We start from the raw sequence: 24,652 nt of genomic DNA, 5'->3' as shown, positions 1-24,652 counted from the left end.
CTGGTGGGAAGTGGGGAGTCATTCAAAGAGGGGGGCAGATTGTAGTAAAGGAAGTTTTTCTCTTGGTTCCAATATTTTAGAACTGAAAAAAAAATGGTGATAGAAATATCCCCAAAGGCAGGAATTCTATCGACGGTCTGTCTTCCCGACTCTAAGTGTGTCCTCATTCTAACCTCCGTCTGTCTCCTGAGGTGTGGGCAGCTAGTACTCTGTCTGGGTCAAGTTTATGTTTATTTTACACTTGACTCTCTTTCTTAGAGACTTTGGTTTTGGTCTTACATCTTTTCCACTTTTTTTATCACCAACTTATTTCTCATCTTTTATTGTTACTATTTGTGTGTGTGTGTCGGTCTCTGTGTGTGTGTGTGTGTGTGTGTGTGTGTATGTGTGTGTATCTTGGCTGCATGTATGTCTGTGTACCACATGTGTTACTAGTGCCCTCAGAGGCCAGAAGAGGGCATCAGACCATGTGGGTGCTGGAAAGAGCAGCCAGTGCTTTAAGAGCTGAGCCATCTTACCAGCCCCACCCCACCCCTTTTTTTTTGGGGGGGGTAGAGTTTTATGTAGCCCAAGACAGCCTCAAATATTGTGTTGCCAAAGATGTCTTGATCCTTCTGCCTCCACCTCCCACTCGCTGGGACCACAGATGAGCATCACCGTGCCTGATATTAACTCTAAAAATTAAAATTAAATCCTAGCCTCCACCCTGAGCTCAGCCAGCCCTTCCCCTTCACAATGAAACTAGCTGAAAAGGTCATCATGTCTCCCTGTCTCCCCTTCCGCTGTTTCCTCTGCCCACTGTGGTCTCACTTCTGCCTGCCCGGCTCCACCAGTGCCCCAAGGTCTCCATTGGTTGTCTGACTGCCAACCCCTGTGGCCACATCCTCATTCCTCATACATGACCTCCTGATGGCATCTGTCAGTCAACTCTGCCCACTTCTCAAAACCGTTCCCTTGACTTCTGTGGTTCGGCTGTGGTGTTTTCTCTTTCCTTCTGGCTGACCCTTCTCTTCTTCCTTGGCCCTCCCTTCCCTTAACTCTTGGTGTTTCCTGAGCCTCTGCCTTTTCTACACCTGTTCCATTCTGCTTCTTCCTAGATAATCAGATCCGTTATTGTGACGCCAGTGCCACTCACCTGGAAGAGTCTCCAATTTCCTTCCTGAATCTGAGCCCTTTACCTGGAGACATCCAACCACTGGCTCCGCTCATGCCGCAGGCAGACTGTTACACTTCTGGTTTAGGAAACTAGAGAAAAAGAGGTTCAACTTCGATTAAGAGCACTGGCTGCTCATCTGGAGGTCCTGGGTTCAATTCCCAGAACCAGAAGTGGCTTACAGTCATCTATGATGGGTCTGATGCCCTCTTCTGGTGTGTGAGCACACACACACAGACAAAGCACTCATACGTAAAATCATAAACAACTCAACCTAAAAAACTTGCTGAGGGACAAGTTACAGTGCCTGTGCTGTGTGACGTCCTGGACACCGATCACGAAGACAGTTTGGTTACATTGCTAGCAGTGAGTGAGCGGAAGCTGTACCGTGTGTGAGCCCCACAGTACTTTGCTCTCCGTGGATTTTCTTCAGACCTTTTCTCCCCTAGTGCTGGGGCTAGAACCCAGGACCTTACACATGCTGGGCAAGCTGTCCACCACTGAGTTCACCCCCAGCCCACCTCAGACCTTCCTGTTGTGTATTTTTCTTGTTCTCTGAACCCCCTTCCTTTCTATGAGCCCCTTTATCTGAATTCCTCCTCCCTTAATAATTAAATGCAGATTGCCAGCCTGCCTCTTACTTATCAGAAGGCTTATTTAGTAGACGGAGGGTTTAACCCTGCCATTTTTCTTGATTTTTTTTTTTTTTTTTTTTTTTTTGGTGACAGGGTCTCATGTAGTCCAAGCTGGCCTTGAACTTGCTGTATGGCCAAGTGTTCTGGTTTCTATTGCTGTGATAAAACACCACCACCAGAACACCTTGGGAGGAAAGGGTTTATTTCATTTTACAGCTGGTAGTCCATCATCTAGGAAGTCAGGCAGGAACTCAAGGAACGAACCTGGGCAGGAACTGATGTGGCCGCCATGGAATTGCCCTGCTTACTGGCTTCTCTCCATGGCTGCTAAGCCTGCTTTCTCCTACCAGCTGGGAACACCAACCTAGAGGTGGCACCTCCCCCAGTGAGGTGGGCCCCCCCATGTCAGTCATCAACAAGACGATGCCCTACAGGCTTACCTACAGGCCAATCCGGTGGAGGCATTTCCTCAATTACAATTCCATCTTCCCAGATGACCAGGAATGTGTCAGGCTGACATAAAAACTAGCTAGCACACCAACAATAACCTTGAACTCCTGGCCTGCCAAATGCTGGGATTACAGGTGTGTGCCATCTCAGGCCGTCCTCTCTTCTGAAAAGTGCCCTGGTGACTCACGCCAGCTGTTCACAGATCATCTCAGCAAACACTGGTGTTTGCAGGAATTTAGTGACTTGGTGGTAGAGCTGCCAAGCCCGGGAAACCTCAGTTCCTGAACTCTGGCTTCTGCCCTGCGGCTAACCTTAACCTCACCAGTTAGCAGCAGCCACTTTGCTGTCAAGTCTAGCCTGTTTTTCCTGTTTGTCTCATCATTTCCTGTGACCACAGGGTGAGGTGAGGGAGGTACATGCTCTGATCCTGGTTCCACTTAAAACTTGGATATTTTATCAAGAACTTTATATTAACTTTTTTTTGTCCTGGGTTTGTTTTATTTTGAGACAAGGTCTTCCTATATTACTGTCTGGCCTAGAACTTATTATGTAGCCCAGGCTGACCTGGAACTTATGGAGATCTTCCTGCCTCTGTCACCAAGTGCTGAGATTACAGATTGAGTTCCCACACTTGGCCTTAATGTCAATATTTTGAGTATTACGTTGACGGAATTTTATGAGGTCAACAGGAAGGAAAGAGAGCAAAGCAAGCTAGGCATGTGGGCAAATGTCTGTAATCCTGGAACTTGGAAAATGGAGGGAGAAGCATCAAAAATTCAGGGCCATCTTCTGCCGGTATAACAAGCTCAAGAGTTCAGTCTCGGCTACATAAGACCCTGCCTGGCCTGGCAGTGGTGGCGCACACCTTTAATCCCAGCACTCGGGAGGCAGAGACAGGCGGATCTCTGTAGCCCAGGCTGGCCTTGAACTCACAGAGTGAGTTCCAGGAAAGTGCAAAAACTACACAGAGAAACCCTGTCTGGGGGGGGGGGGATCCTGCCTGTCTGAAAGAAAGAAACGGGAAAAAAGAAACATGGTGGATTTGACTGGGGGATTGGTTTTTGTGCCCATTTAAGTTTTTCAACCCTTCTATTATAGCCACTGCACCTCCATTTTCCTTTTGCTGGACGGGATCTTGCTGTGTCTCCCAAGCTACTACCCTCAAACACGTGGTCGTCCCCCCTCAACCTCCCAAGTGCTGGCACTGGAGGAGTGCAGTGTTACTCTGTCCACTGCCCCTTTTGAAGCACTGTCCCTTGTCCCCCTGTTTTCTGGCACCATGTTTCCTCTGCCTCTGCCGCAGGGTCTGTCCTAACCTCCCCCAAGTGTTCTAACCGCCCCGCAAGTGCCCATGCTTCTAAGGGGCATGCGCACTGCTCACCTCTTCTCTTCTGTAATCAGTTCAGTGCATTTGATAGACTGGGCATCGAGCCTTCTCCATATGCCGTGTGTCTGCCACTGAGAGGACACTGAGCCACTGCTGACAGGATGACTCTTCAATAGACCCCATTTCCACACCTAGAATCATCCATGTCTTACCTTGTTTGTGATCCTGCCATTAGGAGTAACCTAGTAAAAGTGACAGGATAGTTGGTTAGAGATCCTCCAGTTATCACCTAGAAGGAAAACAAACCAATATAACAACATCATTATTCTTTGCAAAACTAATCACATAAGCCTAAACCTTTCGTCACTCTTAAATCTTAACAGATCAGCACAACCAATGATTTGTAAAATAATAGTGACACTGTTAGCTGCCATTTACTGAGTCTTTTTATGTCCTAGGCCCTGAGCTCTGTACCACTCATGTATTACAAAAGGTTGAGTAGAGCTATGTATAGTGACGCACGCCTGTGTTCCCAGCATTCAGGATACTGAAGGAGCATCTTGAGTTCTAGACTAGTAAGACCCTTTCAAAAAGAAGGGAGGGAGGAAGAAAGGGAGGAAAAGGAGAGGGAGGGAGGGAGGGAGGGAGGGAGGGAGGGAGGGAGGGAGGGAGGAGGAAACACATGAATACTAAGTGACTGAAATCAAGACTAGCCTGGGACTCAGGGGAAAGATGACAAGTCGGTCAGCCTAGCTAGTAACTTCAGAAAAAGACGGAACGGGAATGGACTGGAGAAAGAGAGGGACAATGTAGCAATAGAGAGATTACTATGTGGCTAATAACCTGGCCCCAGCTAGAATAGCAACAGGCAGGGAGCCTGGCTCCAGAGCAGACCCTGTTTTTGCAGTAAAAAGCCTTTCCTAATGAGCCAATCTGTCTCTCCTTCTATTGGCATCCTGGGAACTGGGGTGCAGCAGAGATAATTTGCCTCACCAGCACCCCCCCAACAAAGCACCATTACCTCCAGCCCATTACATTAGCCTGTATCAGTCCTGGAGGCTCTCACTCATCCTCATGGACTGCAATAATTCCAGCTAATTTCTTAAGTGTTCTAAGAGCCTGTGATGTGTTATGAGCCTAGTAATTGTTGACTGGCTCCCTTTCTGCTGTGGCTTGATTTCATACCTTGCATTTGAGCCGAAGCGTGCTCTGGATGCTTTATTACAGTGAGGCTTTTTGCAAAGGCTCGCATTAAAAAATAACATTAAATACTGAGGTTGTTTTAAATCAGAGTTTAATTTTTCCTCCATTTCCTGTTATTCTTATTAGGAAGCCATGCAATTCTTCATAAGAATAGTGACCTCCAGTGTAAAACTTTGAGCAAGTACAGAATGGAGAATTAATGATAAAGCTAATTCTTTTTTGTTGTTTGTTTTGTTTTTTGAGACAGGGTTTCTCTGTGTAGCCCTGGCTGTCCTGGAACTCACTCTGTAGACCAGGCTGGCCTTGAACTCTCAGAGATCCACCTGCCTCTGTCTCCCGAGTACTAGGATTAAAAGTGTGCGCCCCTACTCCCAGCTGAATCTAATTCTTGGTAGAGAAGTCTAGGAATGAGGCCCAAAATAATGAGCTGTGCCGAGACGCAAGGATGCACCACCGGCTGTAGCTCTGAGAGGCCTGAGAAGGTGGCCATCATTTTCTCCACACACTTGGATTTACGGGAGCCTCTTTGCTCCCTCGGAAGACTGTAGAGCCCACATGGCTTGACTGCCCTGGAAGAACTTCCTAGAGAGCAGGGATGGAGGTAGCACCCCAACACAGCTCTGTCCTTCAGCCAGTGGTTCCCCTAGGATAAAGGGCACAGGTCAGCCACTTGCTCATCCTGGGTCCCGGGCAGCCACCTGGGAGCACTCCTTAACTCCGCTGCAGCTATATGACTGGCTTGGATTTAGAGAAGATCCTGAGGTCCATTGGCATCTTCTTGTCCGCAGTGAGCAGGTAAGTCCCATTCCAGAGACTTGGATCTCAGCCACAAGTCACACTCATTCAGTCCACATGAGGCCACGGGTTCTAGGTACCAGCAGGATGAGCCCAGAGACAACTATGTTCTGCTCTTGTCTCTCCTCCATCCCGTTCCCCATTGACTCTTCACTAGTCAGCATGTTGGTTGAGTATATATAAAAAAAAAAAGTAAAATAAAAAACACATTATACTAGACTAGGGAACTGGGGATTTATTGACTCACTTAGCTGAAAAAGCCCAGAGGGTGGATGTACTTATTTCAGGCCTGATCGGACCCAGGGTTTTTACTAAGTTCACCAGGGTTTGGTCTCTTTCTCTCTCTTTCTCCTTTTCTCAGTCAGTCCCCATATTCAGAGGCCTCTGTGTCCTGGGGTCCTCGGGCCCTCCAGAAACCATCCCTGTGGCTCAAGTACACCTGCAAGAGAGCGTGGTTATTCCCGTGGGGTCTTCTAGGTGAACCAGCATAGGCCACTTACCCGCCTTCTGCAGTCAGAAGGATGCCATCCTCTGTCACACACTTGCTCCACCAAATCCACATGGCCCTTGAGTGGAGGAAGCATGATTCACCAAGGGACAAGTAAAGTGCCATTGTAGAAAGAAGGGGACTGGGAAGAAAGAAAGGAGAGGGGAGAGAAGGGCAGGGGAGGGGATAGGAAAAAGCTGGACAGCTGTGGGGCTCACACTTATAATCCCCGTAGGCAGAAAGCAGAGGTAAGAGATCACTGCAAGTTCAAGGCCAGCTTGATCCATATAGCAGTCCTAGTCCGCATAATGAGACCCTGTCCAAAACAAGCAGGAATGCAGACCCAGAGACTAGAAAGAGACAAAGCCAAGGATGCCTGTTGGATTTAGTTCCAGCATTTCCTTGGCTAGGCACAGTAGCACGTGCTTGTAATCTCAGTGTCTCCAGCAGCTGAGGCAGGATAGCAAGTTCAAGACAGCATGGTGAGAAGTAATCTAAACAGATAAATAGCTGGGTGGCCGTGGCGCACGCCTTTGATCCCAGCGTTTGGGAGGTGGAGGAAGGTCGAGCTCTGAGCTTGAGGGCAGCATGGTCTACAAAGTGAATACATACATACATTATAATACTGATATATTTTAATGTTTTATATTATATAGTTTAATAATTTTAATATGTATTAAAACTTAAAAATCCAAACAATTGTCTCTATCTGTGGACATCTCCTGGGTCTGAGGCAAGTTTGTGAAGACAGTACCTTTTCCTTAGATGCCTTTGGTTCAGTGTTGAGGAGCCCTGTTTTGGAATATTTGTTTAACTATGCAAAGATGTGTTGCATTTGTTTATGTTGTGAAATATTTGTTTAACTATGCAAAGATGTGCTGCATTTGTTTAATTATGTAAAGATGTGTCGCTGTTTTACCTTGCCTGTCTGATTGTTCTAATAAAAAGCAAACAGTCAATGGAGAGGGAGGAGGTATAGGCGGGACTTCTGGGCAGGGAAAGTAAGTAAGTAGGAAGAATTTAGTCTCTGGAGAAGAAAGAAAAAGGACGCCAAGGAGATGCCAGGGTGTAGGCAGCCAGACACAGGAAGCAGGAAAGTAGGGCACAGAGAATGAAAAAAAAAAAAGATAAAAAGCCCCAAGACAAAACATTGATCAATAGAAACAGGTTAAACTAAGTTAAAAGAGTTAGTGGGACAAGCCTAAGCTAAAGCCAAGCATTCTTAATTAATAAGAAGTCTCCGTGTCTTTATTTGGGAGCTGGTTGGCAGCCCAGAGAAAATGCCAACTACAGCACCCCCCAGCATCTTGTTTGTGTGGTCTCCTCTCTGGACAGCAATCGGTACCTGATAGAATTTCTTGAGATTGGAGGTGTCCTAACACTCTTGGAAATACTTGGCCTAGAGAAAATCAAAGAAGAGGACAAGAAGGAATCCATCAAACTACTTCAGATTATTGCAAATACTGGAAGAAAGTACAAGGAACTCATCTGTGAAAGCTACGGTAGGTCTGGGCGTGCCCACCTGGGCGTGCCCACCTGTGGACACCACATCTCCTGGGCCTGGTTGGAGTTGACAGCACCCACACTGCCAGGGGAAAAAGCTATCACAGGACAGCCAGGTGCAGAGGAAGCATTTGATACAGTTCCCCCTCCATGAGCTGCTCTGTCCACGTCACAACCAAAAGACCAGATTTATGGCTTCCCGGATTCATCGTTTGCTCAAACCCTAACTAAGACAGTGGTACACCTTTAACCCCAGCACTGGAGAGACAAAGGCAGGATGATCTTGTGCATTTGAAGTCAGCCTGGTCTACTTAGGAGTTCCAGGACAGCCAGGGATACCTAGAGAGACTCTGTCTCAAAAAGCTAAAAATAAATAAATACAGCTTGGGCTATAGCGGTGGTTAACAGCACTTGCTGCTCTTTCAGAAGGGCCAGGCTCTATTCCGAGCACCAAGACGATGGCTCACAATGTCTGGAACTTCAGTTCCAGGAGATCTGGCACTCTCCTCTGGCTTCTGCAGGCACCAGACTCATGAGTGGTGTGCAGACATACATGCAGGCAAAACACTCATGAACTAAACTTTAAAAAGAGTAATCATTTAAGATTATTGATGCCTACTGTGCTGGGTATATATAAAGGTGTTAGGAAAGAAAGAGGAAAAGTACAGTCCCTAAAACTAAGTGTGGGGTGCACACCTGCAATCGCAGGAATTGGGGGAGGGGTAAGGTGGGAGGATCAGAAGTTCAAGCTCATCCCCAGATACACAGTAAGTTTGAGGACACTCTGGGCAACATGAGACCCTATAGTAGAAGTGGTAGTAGTAGTAGTAATAAATATAGCATATTTTCTCAGACTGACAGCCCCCAAGTCATGACAGACTTATTATTAGATATGAATGTTTGGCCTTAGTTTAGGCTTGTTTCTGGCTAGCTTTTTTAACTTAAATTAACCTCTTTCTCTTCATCTGTTTTGCCTTGGGCTTTTTACCTTTCTTTCATTCTGTATGTCCTGCTCTCCTGCTTCCTCTGTGTCTGGCTGGCTGGCGGTTGCCCCCCTGGCTGGCCCCGGGCATCTTCCTCTCTTCCTGCCTGTTCTCTCCCGAGCCTAGATTCCTCTGTTGTTGTTTGTTTTTACTCTTTGGGGGCCTACCACCCAGCTCCCAAGTAAACACGGAGAGACTTATTACTACTTATAAATGCCCAGCCTTGGCTTAGCTTGTTTCTTGCCAGCTTTCCTTAACTTATCCCATCTACTTTTACCTCCAGGCTTTTCCTGCCATTCTCTTACTTCTGTACATCTTAGACCTACTCCGTGGCTTGCTGTGTAGCTGGGTGGCTGGCCCCTAATAGTCCTCCTCCTTCTCTGGCTACTTCTCCTCCCTGTCAGATTTCTCCTTCTATTTATTCTTTCTCTGCCTGCCAGCCCCACCTATCCTTTCTCCTGCCTTGCTATTGGCCATTCACCCTTTTTTAGACCATCAGGTGTTTTACACAGGCACAGCAACACAGCTTCACAGAGTTAAACAAATGCAACATAAACAAAAGTAACATACCTTAAAATAATATTCCCCAACATTCCTCCTCCCACTTATTCTCTTTGCCCGCCAGCCCTGCCCATCCCTCCCCTGCCTAGCTATTGGCTGGTCAGCTTTTTATTAAACCAATCAGGTGCTATGGGCAGGCGAGGTGAAACACATCTTTACATAGTTAAACAAATGCAGCATAAACAAATACAACACATCTTTTCTTTTTTGTTGTTTATTTGTTTGTTTTTCAAGACAGGGTTTCTCTGTGTATCCCTGGCTGTCCTGGAACTTGCTCTGTAGACCAGGCTGGCCTTGACCTCACAGAGATCACCTACCTCTGACTCCTGAGTGCTGGGATTAAAGGCCTGCGTGGCTTACCACACATCTTTTCATAGTTAAACAAATATTCTGCAACATAGACAAATGTAACACATCTTTACCTAGTTAGTTAAACAAATATTTCACAACCTTTCCCCTTTTTTGTCTAAATAGGAAGAAAGATTTTTTAACTTTAACATAGTAAACAATATACAATAAGAACAGTTATCAAGTAAGAATTACATTTGGTTGGTTGGTTGGGTTTTTTGTTTGTTTGTTTGTTTGTTTTCAACTTTCCAGGCTCTGTGTGGAAATTTGGTCCACACATTGGAAAGCCAATAAAAGGCCCTGTCCTTAAAAAGATTACAGTCAGCTGGGTATAGTGGTACATACCTTTAATCCCAACACAAACAAACAGATCTCAACAGCAAAACAACAAAAACAAGCAGATCTCTGTAAATCTGAGGCCTGGTCTACATGGTGAGTTCCAGGATAGCCAGAGATACATAGTGAGATTGTCTTAAAAAGCAAAACCTACAGTCTGGTGAGAAAGGGTTATAGGACCAGCACAGAAACCAAAACTGTGTTTTGAAGTTTAAAATAAACTTACAAAGCCCAAAGATGGGCGGTGGTGGCGCACACCTTTAATCCCAGCACTTGGGAGGCAGAGCCAGGCGGATCTCTGTGAGTTCGAGGCCAGCCTGGGCTACCAACTGAGTCCCAGGAAAGGCGCAAAGCTACACAGAGAAACCCTGTCTCGAAAAACCAAAAAAAAAAAAAGAAAGAAAGAAAGAAAGAAAGAAAGAAAGAAAGGAAGGAAGGAAAGAAAGAAAGAAAGAAGGAAAGAAAGAAAGAAAGAAAGAGAAGAAAGAAAGAAAGAAAACTGATCCTTAGCTTTGCTCTGGTTCAACAAGCTTGATTGAAAAGCTCTTAAAGCAATCCCCGTTATGCAACCTGGAATGGGAATTGTTTTCCTAAATCCTATCCAATTTAGCATTTTCTCTTCTTTGTCCAGGTGTGAGAGCCATAGCAGAATTTCTGGCAAAGTCTAAATCAGAGGAGACCCAGGAGGAAGTGCAGGTTCTGCTGGACACACTGGTCCATGGCAACCCCAAGTACCAGAATCAAGTGTATAAAGGGCTAATCGCTCTGCTGCCCTGTGGGTCCCCCAAAGCCCAGCAGCTGGCCCTGCAGACTCTCAGGACCGCCCAGGTGAGCCACAGCTATGCTCTGCAGTTCGGATTCACATGGGGTAGTCTTACAATTACCTTTCCCAGCAGCCCCCACAGGCCTGAGAGGCAGAGCTCAGCCTCCCACTGCCTGTCTGATATTCAATCAGCATCACTTCCGAAGGCCAAGGCGGGCCAGCGAGTTCATGTCTCCCAGCAGAGTGATTTGTCCTGTTTATTTAAGGATCAGAAAGATATTGGCAGACTTCAAAGTGGTTGAGACAAGCAACAAGGATGACTAGGGAACTGTAGAAAGATTAAAGGCATCCATTTGACAGGGAGGGAAGTGTGGTACTTCTGTAGGCAGTGTGGGAGTGGAGAGGCCAGATATCTCTGATTACAAAAGCTCTTTTCTTTTCTTGGCTTCTACCCTAGAATGTGAGTGGAGTCAGGTCTGGGGTATGGTGGCACATGCCTACTAAGGAGGGGAATGTGGTTTTGACATGAACGGTCAAAACTCACAAGTGCTCCCGAGGACAGGCTGGCGGGCGGCAGACGACAAAGGGGTCTGAACGGTGGGCGTGGGTGCAGAGGTGACCAAGGTGGATAGGCATTTCTAAGACAGAAGGTGTAGAACTAAGAACAGACATCAAGTCGGGCGGTAGTGTTGCACGCTTTTAATCCCAGCACTTGGGAGGCAGAGGCAGGCAGATAGATCTCTGAGTTCTGAGTTCGAGGCCAGCCTGTTCTTCAGAGTGAGTTCCAGGACAGGCTCCAAAGCTACACAGAGAAACCCTGTCTTGAAAAACCAAAAAAAGAAAAGAAAAAGAAAAACTAAAGAGAGAGTGGGGAGGGAGAGGGAGAGAGAGAACTACTGCCCAGAACTGGAGAGGCCACCGGGCCATGGAAAATTAAAGGCTGAAACTCCGGAGAAAGGGCCAGGATGAAGACAGCAGTTTGGGTCTCACAAACAGTTAATAACAAGTGAAAATGGAGTAAATAAAACTCCCCAGGCTGCCGGGCGGTGGTGGTGCCACGCCTTTAATCCCAGCACTTGGGAGGCAGAGGCAGGCGAATCTCTGTGAGTTCGAGGCCAGCCTGGTCTACAGAGTGAGATCCAGGACAGGTGCAAAGCTACACAGAGAAACCCTGTCTTGAAGAAAAAAAACAAAAACAAAAAAAAAACTCCCCAGAGCTGAGGGGGGCTGCAGCTCAGACCAGAGGATCCCTGAGTTCCCACCCAGTGCCTCTTTCGGCCAGTACTTTGGTAGGCCTTGCTTACATGGCTCTGTCTTCTCAGTAGCTGGTGCGTGTGGTATAGGTAAAGTCTGAAGAGGTAAAACTAAAGGTGAGGTTTCAGAAAAAGAAGATTCCAGGATCTAGGATGAGGAGGTTTCCCCCAGCCGAAGTCTCAGCCCTTGGTCCTGCATGTCTTAACAGGCAGCCAGGAGACTTGGCTGAAGGCTTCCTGAGCTGAAGACTAGAAAGTCAGTTCACCCCAGCCCGGCTGTCTAGGGGTCCTCATTGCATTTCTAGACCCAAAGAGTCAACTCTCTTCCCCTCATGTCTTGTAGTCAATCATTGGGGCGACACACCCCAGCATCGTGGACTATGTGCTGAAGGTCCTGGACACAATGCATCTGGAGGTCCAGTATGAAGGTAAGGAGGCCTCCAGGTCACCAAAGGTGGTGGCGAGAGGCCCTTCCCCGAGTCTCCCTCCAGTCGTAAAGAGCCTGTTGCTGAGGATCTAAAATAACATTAACCGAGGAAAGGCTGGTTTAGTGTGAACCAGCAAGTCGTTCAGAAAATGGTAGGTAGATTTCATTTGTTTGAGCAGTGGTTAGAGCCGACTAGGTCCAGAGCGTCTCTCACATGCTTCTGGCTGTCTGCACTGAAGCCCCTGCCTGAGGGTGTGATTGAGTGATAGCATGCTCCAGTGTGCAGAGGCCTGGGGTGGACTTCAAACGCCAAGAAAAGGAAAGCCTAACATGGTGGTACTTCCTTCTATCCCCAGACTGAGACAGGAGAATCTCAAATTCCAAGCCAGCCAGGGCTACATTATAAGACTGTCTCATAACAAAACAAACAAAAAACACCCCCAGGGAATGTCTTTCTTGTAAAAAAAAGAAAAAAAAAGAAAGAAAGAAAAGAAAAGGAAAGAAAGAAAACTAATTTGGACTAGTTAATGGCATCCATAAGTTTTCATTTATTGACCTTCCATAGGCTGTTTCACTTATTTCTCAAAATAGTCCCAGGAGGACAAAGCCGGCAGCCTTCCAGACTGTCAGAGGGAGTGAATGGTGAAGTATCTGGTGATGCTTCTCAATTTTGTTTGTCTTCTTTTTCCTTTGGCGACTCTTGTGCAGTCTAGGCTGGTCTTGAACTCTCTGTCCTCTCTATCAGCTCCCAAGTGCTGGGATGACAGGCGCGCAGCGCCACCACACGGGGCCGAGTCTGGTCCCCAGCTCACAAAGCCTCTCCACTCTGCTTCCCTGCTGGGACTCTGAGCCCACACCGCTGCTGTGACCTCAGCGGCTGGGTCCTGGACACCTGACTTGAGCAATGAAGAGTGGAGCAAGGACAGACAGACAGGGGAAGGGAGGCTGGAATCGGGTGGGCTGGGCACGCTGATGGAGAGTGCCATAAGCCGTGTTGATTCCATGCATCTGAGCCCAGAGGCAGCCGTCTCAGGCTGTGAACATCTGGGAGGAGGAAGCAGAGGTGATGGTTTCTGGACACACTGGTTTTAACTCAAGACCGCAGTACTCATCCTGATTTGTACTTGGTCCTGGGGAAGGAGGCCTTTGCCGTTCCCCTGAGCCTCACCAGGGAAGGCTTCGCTAGTTCCGTGCTCTGAGGCTCTGGGGTCTTTAAGGTGGCTGTACTTGTGATCAATGACACACATTCATTCAGGACTTCATTTGTTCCCCACACTCCACCAGACTGGGCTGGACCCTGGTTCTTTTAGGTGGTCCTGGTCTTGAAACACAGCCCAGCCTTGCCTGGAACTCTTGATCCTCCTGCCTCTGCCTGCTACTACGTCCAGCTAACTACTGTGATCTTAACACTGGCATCTGTTCCAAGAGTCAGGATTGTGAATGAATGAATGAATGAATGAATGAATGAATGAATGTGAATGAACACAAGTGAATCCAGGCACAGTAGATGTGGCTCACAGCTGGAGCCACAGCTGGGGCCAGTGGAGATCAGGATCCTGGGTGTTTTGCATTTGCACGCGCGCACACACACACACACACACACACACACAAACACACACAAACACACACACACACACACACACTAAACCAATGCAGGATGCAAGGTTCATGTGACTTTGTCACTGAGGTCGATGCCCCTGGGCACGGGAGGGAAGCAGCGCTGTGGTCAGGGCCGTCTTAACTCACTCCAGGAGTTCTGGCACCTTCACTCCTGACCCGCTTCACTCAGAAGAACAGTCAAGTGAGCAAGGGAGGGTGCCTTTGACCTAAGCTTGCTGGTGTCAGAGCTTTTATCACACCGAAGACTTCAGAGTTCCTTTAATGACCATCCCACTTAGGCTAAGGAAGCCAAAATCAGAACTAAGAAAGGACTTCTCCAAAGTGGTCCTGCCTGGAATTTATCTCCATTTATAACTGCTTTGAAGTGAAAAATGACACTTTCCTCTCGGGAAAGATTGCTGTTCCAGGAATTGGTGGCAGGAGGGGACTTATCAGAACTAGCAGTTTAAAGTGACAAAACCAGGTACTCGCTATGTGTCCTTTCCCTGGAGAGGATAAAGCCCAAAAGCTTGAGGCCAGCCTCCTGAGCTAGGAAGCCCCTGTCTCCAAAACAAACCAGGGCCGGTGGGATGTCTGAGTGGGTGAAGACACATGCCACCAAGCTCGTCCACCTGAGTCCGATCCCTGGTCTACACATGGAAGGAGAGAACTGTCTCCCACAAGTTGTCCTGTGACCTCCACAGGCACATTGTGGAATGTGTGCACACACAAATACACACAACAAATAAGTTTGTGAATTTTATTTTATTTTATTTTTTGAGACAGTGTCTCACCATGTCGTCCTGGAACTCACACAGTCTGCCTGTCTTTTTTTCTCAAATGCTCCTATTAAAGGCATGTGTCACCACATCCAGCTAAATGTAAATCAAATTAATTTTTATTTTATTTTATTTTATGATATGAGTGTTTTGCCTGCATGTATGTCTGATGCCTATGGAGGCTGAAAAGAGGGCACTGGATCCCCTGAAACTTGGGTTACAGACAGTTGCTGGTTGCCATGTGGGTGCTGGCAGCTGAACCCAGGTACTATGGAAAAGACTCAGGTTTCCTGCTCCATTGCCATACTGTCTTCCCAGGTCTTGGAGTGAGTCACATGGCCCCATGGGGAATGATACAGAAGTCACCTCGCAAGGATCACGAGTCAGAACTAGCTATGGTGATACACACCTGTAATCCCAGCATTTAAGAGCCTCCGTTCTTCAGTATGAGACCTCTGCTTATGGCTGCTGAGTGGTCTTCACAACACAGCAGTGATATCCCTCAGAGAGATCCAGCCTGGTGTGGTGGCCACAGCTGTAGTCCCAACACTTGGGAAACAGAAGCGTTGGAGCTCTGTGAGTTCAAGGCTAACCTGGTCTAGAAATCAAGTTTCAAGGCAGCCAGGGCTACATGCACAGTAAGATCCTGGACAGAGACAGAGACAGAGAGAGACACAGAGGAAAAAGAGAGAGAGGAAAGGAAGGGCTTTCAGGCCTTCCAAGGGCCTGCAAAATGGCTTAGCAGGCAAAGACGGTCACCTTCAGGCTTGAGGACCTGAATTTGGTCCCTGGAACCCACATGGTGGAAGCAGAGGACTGACTCCCGTAAATTGTCCTCTGACCTCCATAGGAGTACTATGGCACGCATGTACCTATTTGCACACACATACACACCTACAAAATAGAGAACTAAAGATGAAAACAATAAAAAAAATAGATCAATTAGAAAGTAAATAAATAAAAATACCTAAAAAAAAGAGAGAGAGAGAGTAGTCGACAGAACAAGAAAGATGCCCTAAGAGCTCTCTACCTGTATGCTTCTTCTACTTGGTCCTGTCAGCAAGAAGCCTGTCCAGCTCCCACTCACAGGAAAGTAGGTTCCATCCTTCAAAAAACAAAAACAAAAAACAAAACAAAAAACCATACTAAAATGTTGGTGGGGCCATCAGGACGGCTCAGCAGGTAAAAATATTTGCTGTCAAACCTGATGACCTGAGCTTAGTTCCCCAAAGGCACATAAAGATGGAGGAGAGAGGGGGCTGGAGAGATGGCTCAGCGGGGAAGAGCACTAGCTGTTCTTCCAGAGGACGCGGGTTCAATTCCCAGCAACCACATGGTGGCTCACAACCATCTCTAGTGGAATATGATGCTCTCTTCTGGCCTAAAGGCATACATGCAGATAGAGCACTCATATAAATAAATAAATCTTAAGGGGAAAAAAAAGATGGAGGAGAGAACTGACTTCACCGTGTCCTCTGAGCGTAACACACATGCTGTGGCACATGTACCTCCACACCCACACACATCATACACAGGTAATACATACAAAACTTTTCAAACTGGTAGCCATATTTTAAAAACTGCCATACTATCTGATGAAAACCGCTGAGACAGGGCATGTTGATGTACACACACACACACACACACACACACACACGTGTAACCCCCAGCACTAAGACAGGGCATGGTGATGTACACACACACACACACACACACACACACACACACACACACACCTCCCAGCACTGAGGCAAAGGAATGGAGAGATCAGCAGGACTACATGGTGTGACTCTGTCTATTTTTCCCCTTGGTGTTTTGAGACGAAGTCTCTCTATATCCTTGGCTGTCCTGGAATTCACTATGTAGATCAGACTGGCCTCAAATTCACAGAGATCCGCCTACCTCTCCCTCCAAGTGCTGGGATTAAAGGCGTGTGACATTGTGCCTGGCCAAATAACACTGTTTTTATGAAAAACAAAACTCCTTGAAAAACTGACAAATAGTGTAATAAATAATTTTATCATAAAAATGACTATTTATAAATTTAGAAAAAATGGTCCTTTGGAGAATAAAAATCTTTCCTAACTGAACTGATAACTGGAATTCACTAGCCTAGTGGTACTAATTAAATGATCACATGTCCTATAGGAAGTTGAAGCTGTGGCTGATTCATCAGCCCCAAAGTACAACAGTGATATCAGTGGCTGGAAGTTCCTGCACTAACCCAGCAGGACCCTCGAGAGATGTCAGGCAGAGAGAGAGAAAAAAAGAAACTCTCCGAGTTGTCTTCTAACCTACACACACACACACACACACACACACACACACGCACGCACGCACGCACGCACGCACGCACGCACGCATTGAGTGTCAAGGCATGGCAGCAAGCACCTTTACCACTGAATCATCTCACAGACTCCCAGACTCCCAAATCCAGTTTTTTTAACAAGTGCATCACATCTACCCAGTTATATTAGCACTGAAACTGTGACATTTTTTTTTAGCATTTGAAAAGTTTTACTATACAGTTGGTTATCTAGAGTCCAGGTAGAAATCCCAAGGCAAACTTGTTCCCAGTTTCCCCACCATGATGTTTGACTCAGTTCTTAGAAGGACTTCACATCACAGGCTGGTTGTACTTGTCCAGGAGAGGAGGAAGCTGGAGAAACCGGCTCAGTGATTAAGAACACTTGCTGCAGCCGGGCGGTGGCGGTGGCGCACACCTTTAATCCCAGCACTCGGGAGGCAGAGCCAGGCGGATCTCTGTGAATTCAAGGCCAGCCTGGTCTACAGAGCAAGATCCAGGACAGGTACCAAAACTACACAGAGAAACTCTGTCTCAAAAAAAGCAAAAAAAAAAAAAAAAAAAAAAAAAAAAAAAAAAAAAAAAGATTCAAGGCCAGCCTGAGCTACAAAGACCCTGTCTTTAAACAAACCAACTGGTAAGATCAGTAATTCAAGGTCATCCTTAGCTACATAGGAAGCTTGAGTACATACAGCCTGACTTCAGGAGACCTGAGAGAGAGAGAACATGTCACCATAACTCCTGACCCATCAACATGTATGCCACAGCAATAGCTCATATTGTTAATGCTTCATTGATTTTTCTGGCCTTTAAAAATAATAATGAACTTGTTGGAACTCAAAGTTTTTAGGGTCACAAGTGGGCGCCCCAAGAACCCAGACTCCAGTCCAGTTGATGCAAAAGCACGAGGAATTTATTAAAGCTTCTGTACAGAAGGGCAAACTCTTGTCCTGAGAGCAAGAGCCACATCTTACTGCAGCCCCATAATGGCTTATAAAGGAAAAACCCACAAAACCCACGAGATTACAATTCCCATACAGTTTCGTGTCACAAGATCATGGTCTGGTTACAGAGTGATCACAGAGGGGGTACAGTTACATCAACAGGTACATTCTTCCTGAAACCTCAAGGCGGGTATCAGGGCGGGAGTGGAGTTTACATACAGGTCACGGTGGTCCTTCCTGGAACACCTGCAACTATCCCAGTCACAGTCGAGCGCATCTCTTAACAGAAATCTTTTTACATTGTTATATGGTTGCAGGGGAGATTGAACAATGGCTAAGTCAGGTTGCCCTTGGAACTAGATTTTTAGTTTCTCATTTCCTGGTGCTTGAAGTTTTCTCTTTTCCAGAGGCTTGGAGGTGTAAGCCTGAAGGGCTAGGGTCTTTCAGAACTGGGCTTTGTGACACACCTTTAGTCCCAGCACTCAGGAGGCAGAGGCAGGAGAAGGATCTATGAATAGGAGGCCAGCCTGCTCTACGTAGCAAGCTCCAGGACATCCAGGACTACATAGAGAGACCCTGTCTCCAAATTAATTCATTAACAATAATGATAATGCTTTTTTTGTTTGTATCTCTGGCCGATTCTTACTGAATTAACCAGGATGGCCTTGAACTCCTAGACTCATGACCCATTTGTCTCAGCTTCTCTCAGCTACGTCCATAGGCTTACTACATCTTGCTAGACTTTAAAACTTGTGTGTGTGTGTGCGTGCATGCTTGTGTGCATGCGTGAGCTCGTGTGTGTACCCACATGTGTGCAGGTGCATATGGAAGTCAGAAGATGACATCAAATGGTTTCTTCCACTACTCTCCTTACGTATTGCGGTCTCTCCCTGAACCTGTAACTCACCAGTGTGAACTGGGCTAGCCAGCTTGCCCCTGGCGGCCCCTGTCTCTAGCTCCCTAGTGCTGAGAGTCCAGTCCGGCCATCATGCCACCCCAGCACCTACCTGGGTGCTGGAGACATGAACTCTGCTTCTCAAGCTTGCCTGCCAAGTGCTTTAGCCGCAGACTCTCTCCTGCCCTTTAGTACATTTCTGTATTTGTTATTTATGGGGGAACAGGTGCATGCTGCAGGGCTGTGAAGGTCAGAGGACAGTGGACAGGACTTTTGTCCCCCCACCATGTGGTCCTTGGAGAAGTACCCAGCTAGTCAGGTTTGGCTTCACGTGCCTTTGTCCACTGAACCTGAACCATCTCATCGGCTCTCCCCAGCCCTTAAAAAATCATTTTCTAAAAGTATTTTTAGCTAGGCATGGTGGCATATCCCTGTAATCCCAAATGAAGGAGGCTGTGGCGGGAGGATTGCCACAGGTTTAAGGCCAGTTTGAGCTATATAACTAAAACAGTGAAGGCTCTGTGTCTAATCATCAAGCAATCAGTTTTCAACATTGATCTTTATGATGTCGTGAAAAAGTAGTGAACTAGTCTCTTTTTAGGGCTTCAACATTAGTATTTGAATAGGATGAAGTTAAAAGGGTAGCAGAACACACAATCAGAGAGCATGTGACTGGTCAAGGATAGCCTGCCAAGCTCATTCTGCTGGAAGAGAATTTGTGTTGATGCGCGCTTCCCCAGTACAGCCAGCAGGTGGCAGTCTTGTCTAGACGTGCACAGTAAACTGGTGCCCTGGTTTCCCAAGACTCTAGGAGCAAAGAATTCCTCTGCTGCCTGAGAATATGTGGGCACCTTGGAAGTGGCTGAATGTGTACAGAAGTTTTAGATCTATTCTGTCCACTGTAAAGGCTTCTTCATCTTGATCTATGAAATGGTTATATTTATAGATAGATTTATATTTATAGACAGATTAACAGAAAAAGAAATCGTATTACTTCCCTAAACCAGATTCTACAGAGGAGGCTCAAGGGAGGTGCTGGTTAGCTGAACTCTACGTAGAGAGAAACAAAGGCCTCCAGGCTTCCAGCTACAGGGAGACAGGAAGTGACTGCAGGTTCTGGGAGGATGAGGAGGAGGCAGGAAGCAAGGGTGTTCTGGCACGAAGCTCCTGTGATGGGGTCGGTCTGGGTGAGGTCAGACCCCAAACTCCTCTTCCCATGGAAAGATCTTCCCAGGACAAAGAGGAGAGTATGTCACAGGAATCCTGTTTGTAGACACTGGCTGATGACTCCAGATCCCTTCACGCCGTCAGTCCCTTACAGCGGCATCCTTACTCATACATTCCCATCCACAGAGGTTTTCGGTTTCTCTGATAACCAACTCTAACGTTGGACACACACACACACACACACACACACACACACACACACACACACACACCACGAAGCGGGATATTTTACTTTTCCCCAATATATGGAGTATCCAGGGTTCCCAGGTGCTGGGCCACTTCCTGCCCTCCCACCCAAGACAGGGTCTCTCTGTGTAGCCCTGGCTGTCCTGGAACTCACTCTGTAGACCAGGCTGGCCTCCAACTCACAGGATCTTCCTGCCTCTCCATGCGGAGTGCTGGGATTAAAGGCACATACCACCCCTACTGGCGTGTGTGTGTGTGTGTGTGTGTGTGTGTGTGTGTGTGTGTGTATAACTGGGCCACTTGACATCCTTCTGCCAAGGAACATTTACCCTGCCCACCGCCCAAGCTTTCCTGTCCACTGGCTCCTTGAGGAGGCCACTTGTTCTCAATTCCTTCATCTGTTCAAAGAGGGATCAGCAGGGAAACATGAGGCACTCTGGTGCAGACAGGCTGTTCGCTTGCTTTGGTTTTTGTTTTTTTTCAGACAGGGTCTTAGCCTAGACTGGCCTCAGACTCACTACGCAGTAAACAATGACCCTCCAGCTCCCGAGTATTGCTATTATGTCCATTGTGGACTCTAGTTATTCTCTGGAATTGAGGAATGACTCTCCTCTTGAACTAAGTGTCCACAGCCTGTGAGGGCAGCACCTTGTATCTGGTGAGCACTGGCATTTCCTCAGCACGGGTCCTGGAGCGAGCACATGCCCCAGCAGTATTGGCCGGGGGTGGGGGTGGGGGGGGGGGTGGGGGTGGGGGGCTCAGTAACTGCTTGCTCAGAGAGACATTTGAGCAAGGCCTTGCTGCTTCTCTGTGGGCATAAACAGTGGCAGCTGTGAATTTGAAAACAATCAGAAATGACTCCGTGAATAAATCTTCATCTGTGCCAGGAGCTGCTAGTGTTACAGTTACACAGTTAATGAAGACGGAGCGTTTAGTGTAAAGCGGGTTGGCAGAAGAAGAGATTTCTCTCCTGGAATACGTGACTCTACCTTACAGGAACCGCTGCTTGTGGCCAGGGAATCACATCACACATCTTCTTCCACTCACTTCGGTCCTGAGCGGCCACCCAGTCACTTCTCTCTTCACATCTCAGACACATTTCCCCAGGGTGTCCTGGCACAGCTGTGGCATCCTGCTGGAGCTGACAAAGTGACACACGGTCAGATAAAAGGAGCCAAAGTGCTCAGATCCAAACTCAGTTGCACCGACCAACCGACACACAGCCGCTGAGCCGTAAGAAAGACTTGAGAGTTTGGATACCGGCCACTGCCCAAGATGGCTGCCAAGCATTAGAGGCACCCTTGACTATTATTCTGTCTACATAAGGTTTGGGAGAAGCCATAGAGGGCCCAAGTGCTCTACACCACCTCAGGGCTGGACCCTGTCCCTGTACAATATTGTTGGCTCTATGGTTCCATTAGAACATCTAAGCAGTCAGCTATGGCAGTTCAGTCAGGAATCCTAGCACTGGGGAGGCAGAGGCAGGAGGATCTCAGTGAGTTCACAGCCAGCCTGGTCTACATAACAAGTTCCAGTCCAGCTAGGGATCCATAGTGAGACCCTGGGCCACAGCCACTACAATAACAACAAAAATGCCAAGAACTCCGTCTGAGTAACAGCTACAGGGGATGGGCATCAGGGACTGATGTTGAGAGTACCTGAGGAACCTCCATGAAACACAACCAGAGAAGTGGCAGCCAGACCAAAGGGCAGGGGGTGGCCGTGGTCACTGTTGTTCCATCCTGGTTGGTCGTTGGTTCGAGACGGAGTTTCACTGTGTAGCCCAACTTAGGCTGGAATTTGCTATATAGTGCAGGCTATCCTCAGACTCACAATGCTCCTGCCTCTGCCCAAGGTGCTTAGAGTACAAGCCTGTACTACCATGCTGAGCGGCATAAGAATCGTGTTCTGGATTTGTCAAAATGTGTGTGCATGTGTGCGTGTGCATGTGCGCGTGCATGTGTGCCTGTGTGTGTGTGTGTGTGTGTGTGTGTGTGTGTGTGTGTGTGTACATACACATATTGATACAGGGTCTTGATCTACCTAAAGCCTGAACTGTCCTCAAACTCACAATCCTCCTGCCTCAGCCTCTGGAGTGCAGGAACTATAGGCATCTCCCTATAGGAAGTGTCTGTGGAGGAAGCAGGTGTTCTAGGCACCTTTCCTGGCTACTTGGTTTTTCCTTTTTTCCCCCATTTTTAAACAAACATTTATAATCATTATTTTATACAGAAAATGATATGTAAATACAACATCGAGTTCAGTGGTCCTTCAGCATTTTTCACTTACATGTTTTTTTTAACATAAAAACAGGTTATAATTCCAAAGTCCAGAGTTATTTGAAACTGGAAAATATTTTCTCTGTAGAAAATAGTAAAAATGATAACATTTGTTTTTTCTTTAATGGCCTCGAACTCCTGATTCTCCTGCCTCTACATCCCAAGTATTAGGGTTACAAGCATGTTGGGGGGCATTAGCATGCCATGGTTGCACCTGTGAAGGTCAGAAGAGGACACCTGGTGGAGTCAGTTCTCTCCTATGTTTACCTGGTTTCTGGGGATCAACCTCAGGGCAACGATGTAAGACGGGGAGTCTCAAAAAACAAAAGCCCAGCCCAGGCCTGAGGATGTAGCTAAGCGGTACAGTGCTTGCCTAGAATGTAGGAGCCCCTGGGTTTGGTCCATAGGGATCAAATTTTTAAAAGATAAATGAAATCTGTCCTAGCTCAGCCCTTTCCTCCTCCATCAAACCTGAATTCCTCCAAGCTGATGGCATCTCACTTCTGTGGGCCTCAGACCTGCAGCTCTGACCTCCAGGCCTTTCCTGGGTGGGCTCACCACCCCGTTCCTTCCCTCTGACTCCTCCTCTTGCTGGTGTCTAATCACAAGCTCCAGAAGGGCAGGAAGGAAGTGTAACCTCCCCATAGAAGGCCTTCCCAGGTGCTGAGCCCCAGAAAGCACTGGGAGAGGTGATGGAGAGGGCAGGGGAGAAGGTAGTGATGAGGACTGGACAGATGGCTCAGTGGTTAAGAGCACTGGCTCTTCTTCCAGAGGACCCAGGTTCAGTTCCCAGCACCCACGTGGTGGATCACAGCCATCTATAGTGGGATCTGATGCCCTCTTCTGGCCTGCAGATAGAACACTCATACTCATAAAATAAATAAATCTTTGAAAACAGAAGAAGGTAGTGAAGAGTCCTGAAGGACCAGGGGCCTCTCCAGCACCTCTGTCCTCCCCCAGCCATCGAGCTGATAAAGGACCTGATCCACTACGACGTGCGCTTGCCTCTGCTCAAGGGCCTTGTGGCCCTGCTTATCCCACCAGTCAAGGAGACTTCCAGACTGCAGGCCAAGATCTTCACTGGTAGGACTCCTGGTGGGGACGGCCCCAGAGGAGGGAAAGGGCTCCTGGCTAATGGTCCCTCATTTCTCCAGACCCTTCGCTTCTCCAGATCAGCACCCAGCTCCCAGTGTTCCTGAAGCAGGCTGCAGCTGCCAAGACCATTGGGTAGGCCAGCAGAGGGAGTGGGTGATTGCAGCAAGCCAAGCCTGATACTGTCTGCCTCCTGAGCCCTGGGACTAAAAGCATGTGCCACTGTGCCCAGCTCATAACATAGCTTAATTTTTTTTAAAAAAAAGACACAAGGCTGGGCATATACTTGGGAGGTAGAGGCCAGCAGATTTCTGTGAGGTCAAGACCAGCCTTGTCCACATAGTGAGTTCCAGGCCAGTCAGGGCTTTATAGTATGACCCGGTCTCCAAAAAAAAAAAAGAAAGAAAGAAAGAGAGAAATACCGACACAATAGTGTGGGTATGGGCTTCTCAGGAAAGAGTTGCAGCTCATTGTTTCGTTTGGTTTGTTAGTTTGTTTTTGTTGTTGTTGTTGTTGTTGTTGTTTTTAGAGAGCCTATGGAGATGAGACTGTCCTGGAATTCCCTACATAGACAGACTGGCCTGAAACTCACAGAGATCCACCTGCCTCTGCCTCCTTAGTGCTGGGATAGAAGGCGTGCTCCCCTAATCCAGGCTCTGCTGGCATTCTTGCTTCCCAGCTGGAGAGAGGGAGGCTTCAGAGTTGGGGGTGAAGGGCTCCTTTCCTTCCTGCGTCCCCAGCGTTTCCTGTCTTCTCACCCTTCCGCACAAGGATCCTGGCGCGCGGTGACTTGAAACTGGCCGAGGAGCTGCTGCACATGCGCGTGGTCCACAGCCTGATGACGGCCATGGGCAACACCGACCACAGCAACAGCCAGAGGCTGGCCAGCCTCACACTAGAGGTGCTTGGGCTGGGGTGTGCATGGGGCAGAATGCAGGGCATGGGCAGTCAAGTCAGCCCATACCCACACTGTCCTGCCACCCCCGCCCCCACCTTCTGCCGCAGTTCTTTGTGCAGATGTTCCCATTGGTGGAGGAACACGTCCGCAAGTCCATGGGGGAGGAACTCTACCAGCTCTTCCTTGTAAGTATCTCCATTCCCAGCAGCCTCAGCAGTTGCCCA

At 47.6% G+C, this 24,652-nt stretch overlaps 1 protein-coding gene across 2 annotated transcripts in view; it reads left to right on the top strand.

The window, feature by feature from the left end:
• The window catches only part of Armh1 (armadillo like helical domain containing 1), a 42,108-nt gene that overhangs the window by 16,842 nt on the left and 614 nt on the right, over positions 1 to 24,652 (top strand). For both annotated transcript variants that reach the window (XM_037202862.1, XM_028893241.2), the window contains 8 exons: positions 5,495 to 5,563; positions 7,386 to 7,552; positions 10,413 to 10,609; positions 12,141 to 12,225; positions 23,399 to 23,521; positions 23,593 to 23,665; positions 24,302 to 24,431; positions 24,536 to 24,613. In XM_037202862.1, coding sequence (XP_037058757.1) covers positions 5,495 to 5,563; positions 7,386 to 7,552; positions 10,413 to 10,609; positions 12,141 to 12,225; positions 23,399 to 23,521; positions 23,593 to 23,665; positions 24,302 to 24,431; positions 24,536 to 24,613 — 922 coding nt within the window. The remainder of the gene's footprint in view (positions 1 to 5,494; positions 5,564 to 7,385; positions 7,553 to 10,412; positions 10,610 to 12,140; positions 12,226 to 23,398; positions 23,522 to 23,592; positions 23,666 to 24,301; positions 24,432 to 24,535; positions 24,614 to 24,652) is intronic.

Source organism: Peromyscus leucopus, chromosome 2 (genome assembly GCF_004664715.2).
Source record: "Peromyscus leucopus breed LL Stock chromosome 2, UCI_PerLeu_2.1, whole genome shotgun sequence".
In the NCBI taxonomy this organism is placed as follows: Eukaryota; Metazoa; Chordata; class Mammalia; order Rodentia; family Cricetidae; genus Peromyscus; species Peromyscus leucopus.
Note: the sequence above shows the minus strand (reverse complement) of the source record. Positions and strands in the feature narration are given on the sequence as shown.